Genomic DNA, 19,489 nt, shown 5'->3' with positions numbered 1-19,489 from the left:
GGTTGCCTGAGGAATAGAGTGTTCAAAGACCAGGACGTCAAACCCGGCACCAAGCTCATGGGCTACAGGGCAGTGGTGATACCCGCCCTCCTATATAGCTCAGAGACATGGACTATGTACAGCCGGCACCTCAAAACACTGGAGAAGTATCACCAACGTTGCCTCCACAAGATCCTGCAAATCCATTGGCAGGATAGGTGCACCAACGTCATTGTTCTCACTCAGGCCAGCATCGAAGCATTGACCATACTTGATCAGCTCCGCTGGACAGGCCACATCGTCCGCATACGTGGCACGAGACTCCCAAAACAAGCGCTCCACTCTGTGCTCCGACACGGCAAACAAGCCTGAGCTGGGCAGAGGAAATGCTTTAAGGACACCCTCAAAGCCTCCTTGAAAAAGTGCAACATCCCCATGGGAATCCCTGACCCAAGACCGCCCAAAATGGGGGAAAAGTATCCGGGAAGGTGCTGAATACCTCTAGTCTCTTCGCCACGAGCAATCTGAAGCCAAGCGTTGACAGCGGAAGGAGCCCGTGACAACCCAGGCACCCCAACCTCTCGCTCCTACAAGTATCATCTGCCTCACCTGTGACAGAGACTGTAGGTCCCACATTGGACTCTTCAGTCACCTGAGAACTCATTTTTAGTCATCCACGACTCCGAGGGACTGCCTATGATGATGACACACTTGATCACAAGTCAGGACTGATTAGTAAACTGGAGGACTGATAATTTCAAACTACTCTGCACAAATTGGGGTTGGGTTGGTCTAGTGATGAGAGCTGCACATGTAAATTGCAATTTGCAAATCTACATGGGATAATTCTCTGCAGAAGAACTAGAAATTGGTTTAGAAAACAAATCATTATTCTTCATTAATGCTGAACATTCAGTACAAACAGTATTACCACAAATGAGGTAATGCAATATATACTGACTGTTCAGCATGAATGAAGAATAATGGAGTGAGCCTTTGATTTAAGTAGTACCATTCCTGCCTCAGACAGAAGGTGCATGTTTCACACAGTGCTCCAGTCCCCGAGAGTAAAAGCTGGAGCTCCAGCTCTGAATTCCAGCTTAAACATTTGATGGGTGTGGGTGGCCCATTCTCAACGTACGAGTTCTGGGAGCCCATAAACCTCTCCTGCCATAAAGGACTAACAACCCTATTGGCAGGTATAGAAACATAGGCCCCAAGTTTCCACATGATTTGCTCCTGATTTTTAGGAGCAACTGGTGTAGAACGGAGTATCTTAGAAATCGGAATTCTCCACATTTAGTTTGCTCCAGTTCTAGTCAGTTAGAACAGTTTCACTTTGGAACAGAATTTTTTTTTCAAAAGGGGGCGTGTCCGGCCACTTACGCCTGATTTCAAAGTTTCGTGAGTGAAAACTTACTCCAAACTAACTTAGAATGGAGTAAGTGAAGATTTTTGTACGTTCGAAAAAACCTTGTCTACACTTTAGAAAATCAGGCATAGGTTACAAATTAGGCGTATGGAACGAGGTGGGGGGGGGGGGAAGGGAAGTCATTAAATTCTACAATCAATCCTTAGTTATACTTATACAAATATTATACAAATAAATCCAACCTGAATAAAACATTTATAAGCAAAGAAAAGATTAAATAAACCATGTTCCTACCTGTGTGAAAGTGCTTCAGGCAGGCCTTTCATGTTGGAGACAGGCAGGGGTGTGGTGTCAGTGTCTCGACGGCAGCGGCAGCAAGCTTCGAGCTGAGCTGCAGTGTTTGAGGCAGGCCTTCATTCTCTTCGTGGCTGGCCGCGAAGAAGCAGCACCGGACGGACCCGAGGCCATTCGGCCATGAGATATTAGCGGCGTCAGTGGCTGGCTGGCAGCCAAAGAATCAGCAGCAGACCGACGTGAGGCCATTCGGCCATAGGATATCAACGGCGTCAGTGGCTGGCCGGCAGCCGAAGAATCAACACCTGACACACGCAGCTCTTTATGGTGCTTGAGGCCATTCGGCCACGCTTTAGGGGCGGCGTCAGTGGCTCGACGGCAGCCGAAGATACAGCAGCAGCCTTCGAGCTGTGAGGGGGACTGAGGCCATTTGGACAGGGAGAGGCAGCCACAGCGACAGTTTTATATTTAAATTTGCAGAATGGGTGCTGCATTGTCAACACCACATATTATGCAATGGTTTGCCATCAATTCACTGCATAGGAGAGAATTGATTAGAGCTCACCGCACCAGGATCGTCGTAGCCCGTAGGTTGATGGGCAGGGGACCTTACCCACGTCGACAATATCGAACCAGGTGCTTGTACCTGGACATGAGCGAGGCTGATTGTGTGAAAAGGCTGCGTTTTCACAGAGAAGTTGTCACTGAGATCTGTGATATGGTGAGAGCAGATTTGCAGCCCAGAAGCAGAAGGACAACTGCCTTGTCTGTTGAAGTGAAGGTAACAGCTGCACTTTCTTTCTATGCCTCGGGATCATTTCAGGCTACAACTGGAGATGTGTGTGCCATCTCTCAACGTGCAATACATGCCTGCGTTTACCAGGTCACGGCTGCACTTTATGCGCGAAGGAATGACTTCATCAATTTCCCAATGACCGCACAAGTGATCCATGAGAGGGCTGTGGGCTTCTTCAGGATTGCCGGCTTCCCAAAGGTACAGGGCTGCATTGATTGTACCCACATAGCCTTGCGAGCACCCGTGGAGGATTTCGAGCAGTACAGGAATAGGAAAGGTTTCCACTCCATCAATGTGCAGCTCGTGTGTGACGACAAGCAGCGCATCATGTCAGTCGATGCGAGATACCCTGGCAGCACCCACGATGCGTTTATCCTACGCGACAGCGTTCTATCTGACATGTTTGAGCAGCAGCCAGAAGGGCAGAGCTGGCTATTGGGAGACAAAGGGTACGGTCTGACCACCTGGCTCATAACGCCCATACGCGTGACACGGACAGAAGCTGACCGTCAATACAACATGGCGCACATTGCGACGCGCAGCATCATTGAGAGGACCATTGGCATATTGAAACAGCGATTCCGATGCCTGGACCATTCCGGAGGACAGTTGCTATACTCTCCTCAGATTGTCGGTCACTTCACTGTTGTGTGCTGCATGCTTCATAACTTAGCCATCATGAGGCAGCAGGAGCTGGTAGTGGAACCCGAAGACCAACGTGAGGGTTCAGTGCATGATGATAGTATTACGGAAGACCAGGATGTGGATGATAACGACAATCAGGAAAGCATGCAAGTGCCTGATGCCGAAGCACGAGGTTGGAGGAGGTCCGTCCATCGTGCCCCTTTAACGATTGTTCAAGACTTGCGCCAGCAGCTCATCCGTGAACGCTTCAACTACAGATGCCTGAGGGCTCTGCGACCACTTTTGCATATGGACATGTTTATTCTTTGCAGTTGTTCCTACTTTGTGTTGTATTAATGGAACATGAAACAGTTTTAATGAAAAAATATTTTATTGAAAAGTTAACGTCACTCTAATAAAATATTTGTTGTATCAAACTATACTTTTTAATATGACTCTTGAAGATCACTTAAAAACTTGTAAAGTTACAAAAGTTACAAAACACTTTCTATGTGAAAAATGTTACACTCTAAGATCACTTACACTTCAAGATCACTTTTTAGATGCAAAATTAAATAATTTACAGAATGTGAGAGCATTTACACTATAAGATCACTTGAAAACCCTGAGATCACTTATATGTTGTAAAGTTACAAAACAGTTTCATTGTGAAAAATCTTACACTCTGAAGAACACTTAAACTTCAGGATCACTTTTTAGGTGCAAAATTAAATAAGATACAAAAAAATGTGAGAGCATTTACACTATAAGATCACTTAAAAACCATAAGATCCCTTATAAGTTGTAAAGTTACAAAACTTACAAAACAATTTCAATTTGAAAAACGCTACTACAGCTACATCAAGAACAAGAACAAAAGCAGCAAAGAAAGGCTGCAACCAAGTCTCATCCACATCTCAGTGAATGTTCACTTCTTCATGGGGGTGTCATTTGATTGGCTGGGCTGTGTGCCCTTATTGCAGCAGCTACCTCAACCAGGCCCTCCCTGACGGCCTGTGCCGACACTTGCATGCCCTCCCTGATGGCCTGTACCGTAATTTGCATGCCCTTCCTGACGGCCTGTGCCATCGATTGCACTCCCTCGGACATTCCCTCCTTAAGTTCCCGTGTCATTACTGCTATTTCTCCCGTCAACTCTTCACCTACTGCATTGACGCAACCGATGAGTGATCGGGTAAGCTCATTGGTCTCCATACCCAATGCCACAACCTGAGTCGCATCTGTTGCACGCTGCATCTCAGGAGAGCGTGTCTCCAATCTCCTTCTCCTCTGCCTGGGTCTGCCTTGTGGCACCACTACACTGGGAGGCGCGGGCACGGACGGTTGGATGCTCGGTGTTGCAAGCGGCACCACTACACAGGGAGGCGCAGGCTGGGACTGTGGGACGCTCTGTGTTGCAGACGGCTGAACTGGAGGGAGAGGCTCGGGCTGGAATGGTGGGATGCTCTGTGTTGCAGACGGCAGAACTAGAGGGAGAGGCTCGGGCTGGAACGGTAGGACGCTCGTTGTTCCAGACGACAGCACTCGAGTGCGAGCCGTGGGCTGGGATGTTGGACGAATGGATGTAAACTGCTCCATGATATCAGCAGCAACACTGGGACCCGAAGCGTCGGAATCAAAACCATAGTAGGTGGAACCAGAACCTATGCGAGAGGGAGGCGCAGGCTGGGACGGTAGTGCACTGACTGTAGAATGCTGCATTATACCAGCAGCACCACTGGGACCCGATACATCGGAAGCAAAACCATGGAAGGTGGAACCAAGACCTAAGCTAGGGGTTGAAACTCTGATGCCCCTTGATGGGGGCTCATAAATATTAAATTGGAAGCTCTCCCCTGCAGACATTTCAGTCATCGCTGCCATCATCCAGTCTGGATCGTCCGCAGCTGGTTGTACTGGTTCTTGTTCTGTACCCTCAGGATCCTCAGGGTTGGCAGCAGCAGCATCATCATCATCATCATCTGATGTATTTTGCAGAACATGATGAACAGTCAAATGCTTAACAGCAAGGGAGGAGGCTGGGTGGCTGGCATGAGTACTCACACATAGCAGGCCAGGCAGCAGGTTGATTTAAAGGGCCATGATGCATTTTCAGGACTTACCCTCTTCCTCGCGTGCGGGCCCAGCTTGTGCATGATTTCCCCTTCATCTAATCTGAGGAAGGACGTTCTGGCTATTGAGGGAGTGCAGCGAAGGTTCACCAGACTGATTCCAGGGATGGCTGGGTTGTCATATGAGGAGAGACTGGATCAACTGGGCCTTTATTCACTGGAGTTCAGAAGGATGAGAGGGGATCTCATAGAAACATATAAGATTCTGACTGGACTAGACAGGCTAGATGCGAGAAGAATGTTCCCGATGTTGGGGAAGTCCAGAACCAGGGGACACAGTCTTAGGATAAGGGGCAGGCCGTTTAGGACTGAGATGAGGAGAAACTTCTTTTGAGTTAACCTGTGGAATTCCCTGCTGCAGAGAGTTGTTGATGCCAGTTCATTGGATATATTCAAGAGGGAGTTATATATGGCCCTTACGGTTAAGGGGATCAAGGGGTATGGAGAGAAAGCAGGAAAGGGGTACTGAGGGAATGATTAGCCATGCTTTTATTGAATGGCGGTGCAGGCTTGAAGGGCCGAATGGCCTACTCCTGCACCTATTTTCTATGTTTCATAAATCCATGCTGACTTGGACCAATCCTGTCACTGCTTTCCAAATGCGCTGCTATTTCATCCTTAATAATTGATTCCAACATTTCCCCCACTACTGATGTCAGGCTAACCGGTCTATAATTACCCGCTTTCTCTCTCCCTCCCTTTTTAAAAAGTGGCGTTACATTAGCTACCCTCCAGTCCACAGGAACTGATCCAGAGTCGATAGACTGTTGGAAAATGATCACCAATGCATCCACTATTTCTAGGGTCACTTCCTTAAGTACTCTGGGATGCAGACTATCAGGCCCCGGGGATTTATCGGCCTTCAATCCCATCAATTTCCCTAACACAATTTCCCACCTAATAGGGATATCCTTCAGTTCCTCCTTCTCACTAGACCCTCGGACCCCTAGTACTTCCGGAAGGTTATTTGTGTCTGCCTTCGTGAAGACAGAACCAAAGTATTTGTTCAATTGGTCTGCCATTTCTTTGTTCCCCATTATAAATTCACCTGAATCCGACTGCAAGAGACCTACGTTTGTCTTCACTAATCTTTTTCTCTTCACATTGCAAAAGCTTCTATAGATGTCAGTTTTTATGTTCCCAGCAAACTTCTTCCCGTACTCTATTTTCCCCATCTTAATTAAACCCTTTGTCCTCCTCTGCTAAATTCTAAATTTCTCCCAGTCCTCAGGTTTGTTGCTTTTTCTGGCTAATTTATATGATTCTTCCTTGGATTTAACACTATCCTTAATTCCCTTTGTTCGCCACGGTTGAGCCACCTTCCCCGTTTTATTTTTACTCCGGACAGGGATGTACAATTGCTGAAGTTCATCCATATGATCTTTAAATATTTGCCATTGCCTATCCACCGTCAAACCTTTAAGTATCACTCGCCAGTCTATTCTAGCCAATTCACGTCTCAAACCATCGAAGTTACCCTTCCTTAAGTTCAGGACCCTAGTTTCCGAATTAACTGTGTCACTCTCCATCTTAATAAAGAATTCTACCATGTTATGGTCACTCTTCCCCAAGGGGCCTCGCACAACAAGATTGCTAATTAGTCCTTTCTCATTACACATCACCCAGTCTCGGATGGCCAGCTCCCTCGTATGTTCCTCGACATATTGGTCTTGAAAACCATCCCTAATACACTCCAGGAAATCCTCCTCCACTGCATTGCTACCAGTTTGGTTAGCCCAATCAATATGTAGATTAAAGTCACCCATGATAACTGCTGTACCTTTATTGTATGCATCCCTAATTTCTTGTTTGATGCAGTCCCCAAACTTACTACTACTGTTTGGTGGTCTGTACACAACTCACATTAGCGCTTTCTGCCCCTTGGTATTCCGTAGCTCCACCCATACCGATTCCACATCATCCAAGCTAATATCCTTTCTTACTAATGCATTAATTTCCTCTTTAACCAGCAATGCCAGCCCGTCTCCTTTTCCTTTCTGTCTATCCTTCCTAAGTATTGAATACCCCTGAATGTTGAGTTCCCAGCCTTGGTCAACCTGGAGCCATGTCTCCGTGATGCCAATTACATCATAACCGTTAATTGCTGTCCACCTTATTCCGAATACTCCTCGCATTGAGGCACAGAGCCTTCAGGCTTGTCTTTCTAACACACTTTGCCCCTTTAGAATTTGGCTGCAACGTGGCCCTTTTTGCTTTTTGCCTTAGGTTTCTCGGCCCTCCACTGTTACTTTTCATCTTTCTGTCTTTTGCTTCTGCTCCCATTCTACTTCCCTCTGTCTCCCTGCATTGGTTCCCATCCCCCTGCCACATTAGTTTAACTCCTCCCCAACAGCATTAGCAAACACTTCCCCCTAGGACATTGGTTCCAGTCCTGCCCAGGTGCAGACCGTCCGGTTTGCACTGGTCCCACCTCCCCCCGAACCGGTTCCAATGTCCCAGGAATTAGAATCCCTCCCTTCTGCACCACTCCTCAAGCCACGTATTCATCCTGAGCTATCCTGCGATTCCTACTCTGACTAGCACGTAGCACTGGTAGCAATCCTGAGATTACTACTTTTGAGGTCCTACTTTTTAATTTAGCTCCTAGCACCCTAAATTCGTCTTGTAGGACCTCATCCCGTTTTTTACCTATATCGTTGGTACCTATATGCAACACGACAACTGGCTGTTCACCTTCCCTTTTCAGAATGCCCTGCACCCGCTCCGAGACATCCTTGACCCTTGCACCAGGGAGGCAACATGCAATCCTGGAGTCTCGGTTGCAGCCACAGAAACGTCTATCTATTCCCCTTCCAAATGAAACCCCTATCACTATAGCTCGCCCACTCTTTTTCCTACCCTCCTGTGCAGCAGAGCCACCCATGGTGCCATGAACTTGGCTGCTGCTGCCCTCCCCTGATGATTCATCCCCCTCAACAGTACCCAAATCGGTGTATCTGTTTTGCAGGGGGATGACCACAGGGGACCCCTGCACTACCTTCCTTGCACTGCTCTTCCTGTTGGTCATCCATTCCCTATCTGGCTGTGTACCCTTTACCTGCAGTAAGACCACCTGCGGTAAAGGTGGTTACAATCATGGAAGGAGCGCATTCATGTTGTGGCCTGTCAGACTGGCCTGTGAATCAGCCTGAGAATCCTTCCATTACTTTTCATAATTCTCCACGGGTGAAGATACAAAAACTACAACTGTAAGGTATTTGCTTCATGGGTTCTTTGCTTAAGAAGACATTGCTATTAATAGCAGGTTGGTTTATTAGCAAAGGTTTAACAATCACATTGCACATTACCAGTTCACCCAGTAGGCTCTCAACCACCATTGTATATCCCCTGAACCCAACTGGCTGGGGTTCTATTGAGTCTTGTGAACATCATGTGACTGGCTAAGCCAATCCTAACTCAACAGCTCTACAAACCTGTGAGCATGCTTACAGTTGCATACATTACAACAACCACAACATTTGAATTAATTATTGAGGCAGTACAGGTAGTGTTATGTGTCAATTAAAGTGATGTGACTGAGTACTGTAGACTTGAGTAAGTGTGACCTTAGTCTCTTTATTCTGACTCCAGAGTGCTCTCAAGGGATGCTGGGATCCTTTGGGACTCCAACAGATGCACCCTCTGGCGGCGGTAGAATGCATACATAACATCACTTCCCCCCCCCCCCGCCCCATAGTCAATAGTACACTTATTTACAGGGTGAGATGATCTGGGGCTTTCCGCTCCCTAGTCGATCGTCTCGGTACAAACACAGGTGCAGGTGAGTTGGTTGGGCCTTCGCTGGGCTGCTGGGGATGATGAGTTCAGCTTCGTGGTCAACTGTGATGCTGGTTGCCACTTGTGTGTGTGTTGGAGGGTTGAAGTTGGTGGTGTCCTATTCAGATTGCTCGTGGCTGTCTGTGAATCACAGTTTGGCTTGGTCCAAATGCTTTCTGCAAGTTAGTCCATTTGCAAGTTTGACCTGCTCCCTACTCCCTTCTTTGGCTACGACAGTGCCAGCAAGCCATTTGGGACCATGTCCACAGTTGAGTACAAATACAGGGTCATTGACTTCAATATCGCTTGACAAATTTGCGCAATCATGGTACATGCTTTGTTGATGCCGCCTGCCCTCGACATGATTATGGAGATCAGGGTGGACTAAAGAGAGCCTTGTTTTGAGTGCCCTTTTCATGAGCAGTTCGGCAGGGGGATCCCCGGTGAGCAAGTGGGGTCTTGTGCGGTAGCTGAGCAGGACTCGGGACAGGCGGGTCTGCAGGGAGCCTTCCGACATGCGTGTCAAGCTTTGCCTGGCTGTTAGATGCGGGCTTGAACGGGGCTGATGTGACGTGCTTGATCCCATTGTGGGTCATGAATTCCTTGAATTCAGCGCTGGTGAAGCACGTCCCATTGTCGCTGACAAGGACATCAGGCAGGCCGTGCGTGGCAAACATGGCTCGTAGGCTGTCGATGGTGGCAGTGGACGTGCTTACAGACATTATTACACACTCAATCCATTTTGAATAAGCATCCACAACAACCAAAAACATTTTGCCTAGAAATGGGCCAGCGAAGTCAACATGGATCCTAGACCAGTGTTTGGAGGGCCATGACCACAAACTTAGCGATGCCTCCCTGGGTGCATTGCTCAGTTGAGAGCAAATGTTGCATTGGCGCATGCAAGACTCCAAATCTGAGTCGGTGGACCGGCATCGGCTATAGCTTTCATCATTATTATGCCTGGGTGGGTACTGTGTAGGTCACGTATGAACGTTTCCCTGCCTTTCTTGGGCAAAACCACGCGATTACGCCACAAAAGACAGTCAGCCTGTATGGACATTTCGTCTTTGCGCCGCTGGAACGGCTTGATCTTTTCATGCACCTCCGCTGGGACGCTGGACCAGCTCCCATGGCAGACACAGTTTTTTTTACAAGGGACAGTAAAAGATCCTGGCTGGTCCAGGTCCTGATCTGGTGGGCCGCAACGAGCGACTTTTCTTTTTCAAATGCATCCATCACTAAGAGCAAGTCTGCAGGCTATGCCATTTCCACCCCGGTGATGGGCAGTGGTAGCCGACTGAGAGCATCAGCGCAGTTCTCTGTGCCTGGTCTGTGGCGAATTACATAGTTATATGCAGACAGCATAAGCGCCCATCTTTGGATGCGAGCAGAGGCATTGGTATTAATTAATACCTTTACTCTCTGAGAATAGCGATAGGCTTATGGTCAGTTTCTAACCTGAACTTAAGCCCAAACAGATACTGGTGCATTTTTTTCACCCCATAAACACATGCCAGAGCTTCTTTTTCAATCATGCTGTAGTCCCTTTCGGCCTTGGACAAACTCCTGGTCGCATAAGCGATGTGCGGTGCCATACGTGATGCAAGAGAAAGTGGAGATCGAGCTGGTCAGGCTGCAATGAGAGGGCATCATCGCACCGGTTGAGTTCAACGAGTGGGCCAGTCCGATTGTTCTGGTTCTCAAGGGCGATGGCACGGTCAGAGGAAAGGAGGGGGAGGGGTTCCGGCAGCCGAGCGGGAGTCAGTCGGGCCCGCCGAGCGGGAGAAGGTCCGGCGGGGTGGGGGAGTGGGAGTGCAGGGGGTTGACGGCAGGTCCGGATTTTGGAACATTTTCCGGATTCCGGACGCCCCTGCCATGGATCGGCTCAGTGTCCGGATTCCAGAATATTCAGAATTCCGGAACTCCGGATTTCGGACGCTCAACCTGTATTACCAATATATCTAGCACTGGAGATCAAAATTGTAAAATAGTGAAACCACTCTATTTTATCATTTTGAACCACTGTACAGTATTTTACAATTTTAATATCCAGTGGTCCATTTCCTAGTCACCTGGTCTATCCAGACTTTTCCATATAATTATGATGTCTTGTGCATCATGATACATACGCTCCTCATCCCATCTGGATACCATGTAATCATTTGTAAGAGGCAATAAGCCAGATAAAAACAGGCCAATTAGGGAAAAAAAGCTGGAAAATTCCTCTCCAACCCCCTTAGACAATCTAATCTAGAGACCACTCTGATTAATGTTGTTCGGTACCTACCGTATATGAGGCCCCAGCCAGAAATGGGTCCAGCGTGCTCTCGAAGGAATTCAACAGATCAGTGTTCATCGCATGAGCCAGCAGCATGTTCCACAGGCCCACTATTCTCTGCGAAAACAACTACCTCATAACATCTAACCTAGTTCTACCTTCACATTACTTGATCCTGGTTCTCCCTAACTTATTTAGTTGAATAAAATTGTCTACATAAACACAATCTAGTCCCTTCATCATCTTAAAAACCTCAATCAAATCACCCCTAAGTCTAAACTGCTGTAACGTGCAGAGAACTCATTACTTACTACTTCCTACTAGTCTGAGAATTTTGTCTTTATGTGATTTTGTTTGCCACAGTTTTGTTTGGATTTTTGAGTATTGATCACTGTTTCTTTCTTGTTTTAATGTCACTAACATTTTTCAACTTTTATCCTAGTTTTCCTTGATTACCCCAGACCAACTGGCTGGAGAAATGTGGGTGTACAGCAAGGCACCCCATATTAGAGCTCCATTGTGGAGTGCCATTAATTCTTCCTTCTCATAGCCATTTTATTGATCTATATTATTTTATTTCTCATTCTCTGTCACATTGCATTGGATCTGATTCTTTTGTGTTATGTTTCTGTGTTTGACTCATTGGCCCCGATCTTATCTCGGAGGCAGGGAGGGAGCTGAGGTGGGGCAATTCGGAATAACATGTTTCCCTCAGGTCCTACTGAATTTAACATCAGGACCTGATTAACATTTTTCAGCTCCGTTTCCTGGCCACAGCCAGCCAAATTGAGAGGCTGGCTGTCAGGTGGGTAGGCCTTTGGCACCAGGAAAGGCCGGGGGGTGAGGATTGGAGGCCAGAGGGGAAATCGGATATTGAGGTCGAGGGAAAATCGGGGTCTGGAGCAGAGGGGAGATCAGAGGCAGGGGTCAGGGGAAGACTGGGGTCTTGAGCAGAAGGGAGATTGGAGGCCAGAGGGGAGATCAGAAGGGTTGGGGACTGTCCAATCTTGGGGGATGGGAGAAGCAGGTAAACGGGATCCAGTAGCTAAGTGAAAAGGCACTTAACTCCAGGATCCAACAGTCCTTGCCTCCCTCTAGCTGCTGATTTTCCCAGGAAATCTGTCCGGCCAGGATTAAATTTAAAATGGATGTTAATTCTGAGGCTCTCAGCCTCATTATAATATTTAAATAAATAAATAAATAAATAAATAAATGTATCCGCCCCCATTAAAACCGAAAGTGGGTGTGTTCGAGGTGCGTTCGGGTCGGCATTCAGATTTTTAACATTTTTACATCCCACACAACTCAAACCCACCTGATTTTGATGGTTAAAATTCCTCTCATTGTATCTGTAGCTCCCCATTTATGTCTCTGTTGTTCCGGGCATAGCTAATCAATTTGATTCCTTAGCGAAAACAAAAGTAATCTGTATCAAATGGTTGGATGTATGAATTACATACTGCTTGATGCTTGCAGAATTCATATGGTATACATTACCCAACCCACCTCATTTTGCATGCTGTGCAAATATATAGCAAAAATAAAAATTTGAATACATCTGTCAAAAGTAATTGATAACTCAACACCTGTGTTCCAGTCCCATGAAATGTTCTATTCTCTGAACATTGATTTTTTTTGTTGCTGTCATGTCTACTTGGTAGTTACATAAATAAGCTTTGTAGCACACTCCTTCTATCTGTTTATCCCTGTATCATGAGTAAGTAGGTTGTCCAATCTAGAGGTGACAGGCATGGATGAGGGGTTCAGATGGGATGAGGAAGGAATAGAAGAAATAATATTGGTCCTGACTTTTTGTGCATAATGCAGCATGTACTTCCAAGCCAAACTATAAATGTGTTTACAAATAAACATTTCTTGGGATGAAGAGCAGTGACTAGTGAAGCTCTAAAGAAGTCCTTGAATTTCTGTTTCTCACTATCTTCATATAAATAGGAATTCTACGTTTGATGATACAGAATTGTGTGGAATTGTTAACTGCATTGATGGGTGATGATTCTGCTGGACAATAGCCAGATAGCATTTGGATAGATTGCTGGATATTGGCTTAGTGTACACAAATGTGGTGGATTTAAAACTAAGAACATTAAATATGACAACATAATGGGGTTTAAAACTATGATGAAAATGAACAGGCACAGATAAAAAATCTATTTCTATGGCTGACTAGTGTTGCAGCCTATATTTATACCAACAAGTTGTGCATCCAGTTCCTCACACTGCCAGAACAATGGGGTGGGCACCAAGTGAAGATTAGGTTTGAAAATAATGAGAGCAGATATTCTGTTATCTGAAGAATGATTCTCAGGGAGCTCTAACAAGTGGAAATAATAAATAAATGAGTAAAATAGTTGTGAGTAAAATTAAAAGATTGTTATTATGCCTTTTAGGCATTTCATACACAAGTCTACAATGTTAATCTAAATTAGAGCTAAATGGCCCAATTATGCTGCAGTTTGTTAGTCAACGCAATGAGATTTTTGGTTGTATCAATACAAAAACTGCATGATAATTAGGCAGTGAAGTCACCAAACTAGCTGCATAATGAATTTTGATCAGGGGCATGTGACCACCTCAAATAATTAGCCTCTCATTACCTCAGCTTTGCACTTACTGCATTATAAGTTCAAACTAGTGTGAAACAAATTTTAAAATTCACAGGCAACTGAACTTCTTAAAGTTAACTTTTTAAATCTTTTGGGCCCAAGTTGCCACATGATAAAAAACGGGCGCCCCTCCGAGCTGGGCGCCCGTTTTTCGCGCGTAAAACAGCGCCGGAAAAAAAACGAGCGATTCTGGAGCGCTTTGCAGCTCCTTGTCTGCTTGGCGCGGCGCCCAGGAGGGCGGAGCCTACACTCGCACCGGTTTTGTAAGTGGGAGGGGGCGGGTACTATTTAAATTAGTTTTTTTCCTGCCGGCAATGCTGCACGTGTGCGTTGGAGCGTTCGCGCATGCTCAGTGTGCAAAAAAACATTGGCAATCGGCCATTTTTGTAGTTCTTTGTAGCTGTTTAGTTTTTGAACATTTTTTAATAAAAGTACATTGCCATCAGCACAGAGGCTTCTTGTAGCAGTGAGAAGGGTGCAGGAAGCCTCAGAAAGTTGAGGCAGCCGTTTCCCTACGACCTCCCCCTTTTGCCGTCGGGAAATGGCTCCTCAATTTCTGAGGCTTCCTGCAGCCTTCTCTCTTTTCCGCCAGCCGTCTGGAACGGCTCCATTCCCTTTCCCCCCCCGCGTTCGGTCGGCTCCCTCCCTCCCGTGTTCGGTCGACTCCCTCCCTCCCGCCCGCGTTCGGTCGGCTCCCTTCCCTCCCCACCCCGTGTTCGGTCGGCTCCCTTCCCTTCCCCCCCCCCCGCGTTCGGTCGGCTCCCTCCCCCCCCCCCCGCCCGCGTTCGGTCGGCTCCCTCGTTTTGTGAGGCTTGCTGCACCATTCTTCCTGGCTGAAGCACTTTCACACAGGTAGGAAGATGGTTTATTTAATCTTTTCTTTGCTTATAAATGTTTATTCAGGTTGGATTTATTTGTATAAGTATAAATAAGGATTGATTGTAGAATTTAATGAGTTCCCTTCCCCCCCCCCACCTCGTTCTGGACGCCTGATTTGTAACCTGCGCCTGATTTTTTAATTTGTAGAACAGGTTTTTTCAGTTCTACAAAAATCTTCACTTGCTCCATTCTACTTTAGTTTGGAGTACATTTTCACTGTGGAAACTTTCAAATCAGGCCTCAGTGGCCGGACACGCCCCCTTTTGAAGAAAAAATTCTGTTCCAAAGTAGAACTGTTCTACCTGACTAGAACTGCAGAAAAAAAAATGTGGAGAATTGCGAATTCTAAGATAGTCCGTTCTCCACCAGTTGCTCCTAAAAATCAGGCGCAAATTATGTGGAAACTTGGGCCCTTTGTGTTAACAAAGAATCAACAGTCCTGTTGGCTATTCACTGACATTAAGAATGATTTTTCTCACCCCCTTAGGAATCCATGCGCCTTGAACTATTCCATCGGACTCTGTTCATAGAATCATAGAATCTTAGAGCATAGAAAGAGGCCATTTAGCCCAATGTGCCTGTGCCGGTTCTTTGAAAGAGCTATCCAGTTAGTACTACTTTCCTGCTCTTTCACCATAGCCTTGCTAAATTTTCCTTTTCAAGTATATATCCAGTTCCCTTTTGAAAGTGAATACCAAATCTACTTTCACCGCACTTTCATGCAGTGCATTCCAGATCATAACAGCTCATCTCCCCTCTGGTTCTTTTGCCAGTCATTTAAATCTGTATCCTCAGATTACTGACCCTCCCATCAGTGGAAACAGTTTCTCCTTATTTACTCGATCAAAACGCTTATCATTTTGAACATCTCTCTCCTTACCCTTCCCCGCTCTAGTCTCTCCACATAATTGAATCCCGTCACCCCTGGTACAATTCCGATAAATCTTCTCTGCACCCTCTTGATGCAGCTTTCCAACCAGAAAGTGTGTAACAGGACAATAGGTTGACTCACCTTCTATTCCATTAATGTCCACCCTTTCTTTCCTGAGAAACTATGGATAAATTGAGAACTTAAGTTACTTGGAACCGCAGGCACTTATCCAGTCTTCTCAATTCTAGGCAAATGACATGCCATCAGCTGCCAGAGGCCTAGATTACTATTTAATGAGTTGGGTGGTCTTCTCTGACTTAGAAATTTATGTTCCAATGGGACTGCTGTATTCAATAGTTTCTCATTTTTTTAAATTAAAATATGACTAAATGAGTCACTCATGTCATCCACAAATTCTGATTTAGATGGAAATCTCTGTCAGAAAAATACTGAACGGTATTTACATAAAAGAAATTCAAGATTAAGGAGGGCTGATGAGAGTAAATTTCAGGGAATGTTCCCAAGCTTACCAGATGCCTCATCGCAACCTATCTCAACACCCTTCACAGAACAAGCCATTGGTGTAGAAGGAGAAACTGGTAAGGTAAACTTGCATAATCAAGATAATGCTAATTATTACCATACAGTTTTACAAATACATTAAACGAGCAAGTCATCATATTTGTTATGCTGTCTGTGGACTGTTTCTTGTAGGATTCTGACTGAATACAGATGATATGATTTTTCCATATGACTAAAAGAGTATGATTTTGACACAGAAATTGTGGTTATTTTAGAAATTTTAATCAGCAAATTCATAGGAAAGCCAAATTCCTGAGAATATTTTCATGTTTTCATAAAAATGGTTGGAATGTTTTTAAATTAATTTGTAAACAATTTTCTACTTCTTTCCCTCTGCTATTTCCCCCACTATTTCCCAATACCTCACCATACTTCCAGCATCCCTATTGCTCATTCTTCTTGTCCTTTCCATTTTAACTCCAGATCCAACAATATGTATTTTTTTTAGTGTGCACTCACCATCTGAATATTTACTTTTTTGTTATCTCAAATTCTCAACTTAGGATGACTTGCTAAGTAAAATGATCTTAATTAGTAAAACGACAGAGCGGTTCTGTCATCCGTCCTCAATTCTCTCCAAAATTGTGTTGGAATTTTATCTGTCTCAGTATATTACTATCCATGATCAGTATATTACTATCCATGATAGAGAGCTGTGATTTTGGAAGTGTATTGCCATTTGGATGAGATATTAAACCAAGGTCCTTACAAAAAGGCATATACATAATCATGCACCTAGTCTATGCCATTGTATTTTTGTCTATTTTTCAGCAAAAATACAGCTTACAGTAGAGGTACTTTGAAAATTCTCTCCGTCTTTGGTGCATTTCTTGTTTTGAAAAAAATGTTAGGTGAAGTTGGTGTTTAAAGGTGATGTTATTCAATTATCAGTTGGTTTTCTTGCATAAAGTTTTATTGTGTTTAACTGCCAATTGAGCAGCTTACTGATGGATTGTTTTTTTACTTTGGACCTTCCTATATTGGTTGAACAATTTGCATCTTGTATCTTGGTCAGTGCCCTATATCTACCATTGGACCTGCCCTCCAACCAATAGATACAACTCCCTGTCACATAATGCACTGTCTTCAAAGATGGGATCAATTTAAAGTAGGGAATACTGCACTAACTTCTCAACGGGGCACAATTTGAAAGAGTCCTGTAAGACAGGATGGTGTTGCTCAAGCAAAACTCTCTACTTGTGAGGAGTGAGCCTCAGGAGACTAGGTCCCCAGGAGACTAGATCCCATACTAGACCAAAGAAACACAAGTTAATGAGGGAATTAAATAACTTGCTTTAATATAACAATTTTTCACATCTTTAGGGCAGCTCAAAGTGCTTCTCAGCCAATGAATTACTTTTAAAGTGCAGTTACTGCTGTTATACAGGCAATTAGCAATAAGCAACAGGGGGAAAAAACTAAATTTCAAATATCCTTCACAACAGTATTAATATTGTTCTGAAGAATCTGCTACATCAGAATTGGTAATCAAGAGTTTTAAACTAAATATCATTTTTAATAGATAAAGACTTTTTTCACTGACAACATCATAATATCTTAAACTATTCAGGAATTTAACTTATTGAAATCCTTTATTTCTAGTTCCAGTTTTCTTCCACGTTTACTCTGTAGGCCAGATTCTTCAGTGCCTAACAAAGGAACTCTTATTCCAAAGTCTTGTGGATCCAAAGTTTCAATGGATTGGCCCGAATGGACTAATTACTAAAGGTATCTTTTTGTTTTACAGAAATGTTATTTTCATCCTTTTTTTCATTTTTTACTGCCGTAAAATAAGTCTGAGCTCTGGACTTCTTGTCAGCCACCACCAATACTGTTCTATATTGTGAGATGGAAAGCATTTTGTGTGAGTGGTATGGTGGAATAGGTCCTCTAACCAATTTCCCCTCCAATCTTCAAAAAAGAAGCATTCTTCTACTCTGATGTTCTCCATCTAGCGTGTTGTCAAAGACCAGTAGAGTTCCTTTGCATAGCTGAGTTTGAATGTAAGCTGACATCGATGGTACTATCTCTATCATTGGAGTTAAATAATTAGAAACAGCTATCTAATGCATTTAAATCAGTACTATTTTCTGAAAGTACTATTGTCAAAATGTAGAATTACATCATTATTAGGGTTATAATAAAAGTATTTTTTGTTGTTATAGAAGGTTGTACTTTAGTTGTGAGTGCAAGTTACAAGTGAGGCCTTTCTAGGAGTCATCATTATCTGTGTTTCTTCTTCATACGATTGGCACACAGCATGGATAAATGAAGCAGTCTCTGAGGGAAATAACAAGGAATGTCAGTCTCTTCAAATGTCAGCTTGAATTACATGGTTCCTCTATGTATACTTCCTAATGTTAGCTTCATTTCTAATTGATATCAGTTATATTAGTTGCACTATTAAAAGTGAGAATATTATGCATTGTTTTAGAGTTGTTTGAGCACAGATTGTTTTGTTTGAGCAAATTTTGAAATCTGGCCTATTATTTATCAAAATTACTTTAGTTCTGACAAATGTTGACTTACAAATCAGTGCTGTAGGACCTCAGTTTTGCATCTCCCAGTATTAAAAAGAGGATTTCTGACAGCCAATACTGCAGATAAACCTGTCTTTAAACAATTCTACTTCTCTGCTTTCCAAATTGCCATATGTTTTGCTATTAAACTATATATAATACAAATAAATCAAAGTGTTATATAAAAATAAGGACAGAGTGTAGTATTTTAAAATGATTCAATTATTGACCGCCTTGTACCACAATTGACCTGAAAATAACACTCGGTCTTGACTTCCCATGTGCAATGCTACACATGATCGACTAGTGATGTATAGTTATGGTTTGATCACTCCTACATGATATATTTAGTAAAACCTATATATATAAGCCTGGAATTTGTGGTGAGAAATGACAGCGAACTGCCAGCGTTCGTCATCATTACCCCTCTGAAACTGACCGCATCTAAACGCGAAAATCATGAGGTCAGTCATTCACTGCTACAACACTGGCTGCACTGTGGTTACCCCCATGCCTCCCCCCCTCCCCCGCCAACAACTGGCAATCAGTGTCAGCAGTGGAACTTACGAAAACTTGGGCTTTTCCGCAATAATATCGCTGTTAAATACCCCATTAAATGTTAAGCCTTGTTGGAATAGGTGTCACCGGAGTTTTAACAGTGTATTGACAGATAAACGTTCTGGCCCTGAAAAACGAGTTTTTATATTTGTGGAGTGTCAAATTTCTCCATTTTGTTAGAAATTAAAACATTTTTAAAAA

General features: G+C 44.3%; 1 protein-coding gene across 1 annotated transcript in view; it reads left to right on the top strand.

Moving 5' to 3' along the window:
- LOC139264136 (zona pellucida-binding protein 2-like) overlaps positions 1 to 19,489 on the top strand; it is a 123,042-nt gene that overhangs the window by 14,933 nt on the left and 88,620 nt on the right. The window contains exons 2-3 of the mRNA XM_070880221.1: positions 16,055 to 16,228; positions 17,814 to 17,939. Of these exons, the coding sequence (XP_070736322.1) occupies positions 16,055 to 16,228; positions 17,814 to 17,939 (300 nt within the window). The remainder of the gene's footprint in view (positions 1 to 16,054; positions 16,229 to 17,813; positions 17,940 to 19,489) is intronic.

Source organism: Pristiophorus japonicus, chromosome 5 (genome assembly GCF_044704955.1).
Source record: "Pristiophorus japonicus isolate sPriJap1 chromosome 5, sPriJap1.hap1, whole genome shotgun sequence".
Classification (NCBI taxonomy): domain Eukaryota; kingdom Metazoa; phylum Chordata; class Chondrichthyes; family Pristiophoridae; genus Pristiophorus; species Pristiophorus japonicus.
Note: the sequence above shows the minus strand (reverse complement) of the source record. Positions and strands in the feature narration are given on the sequence as shown.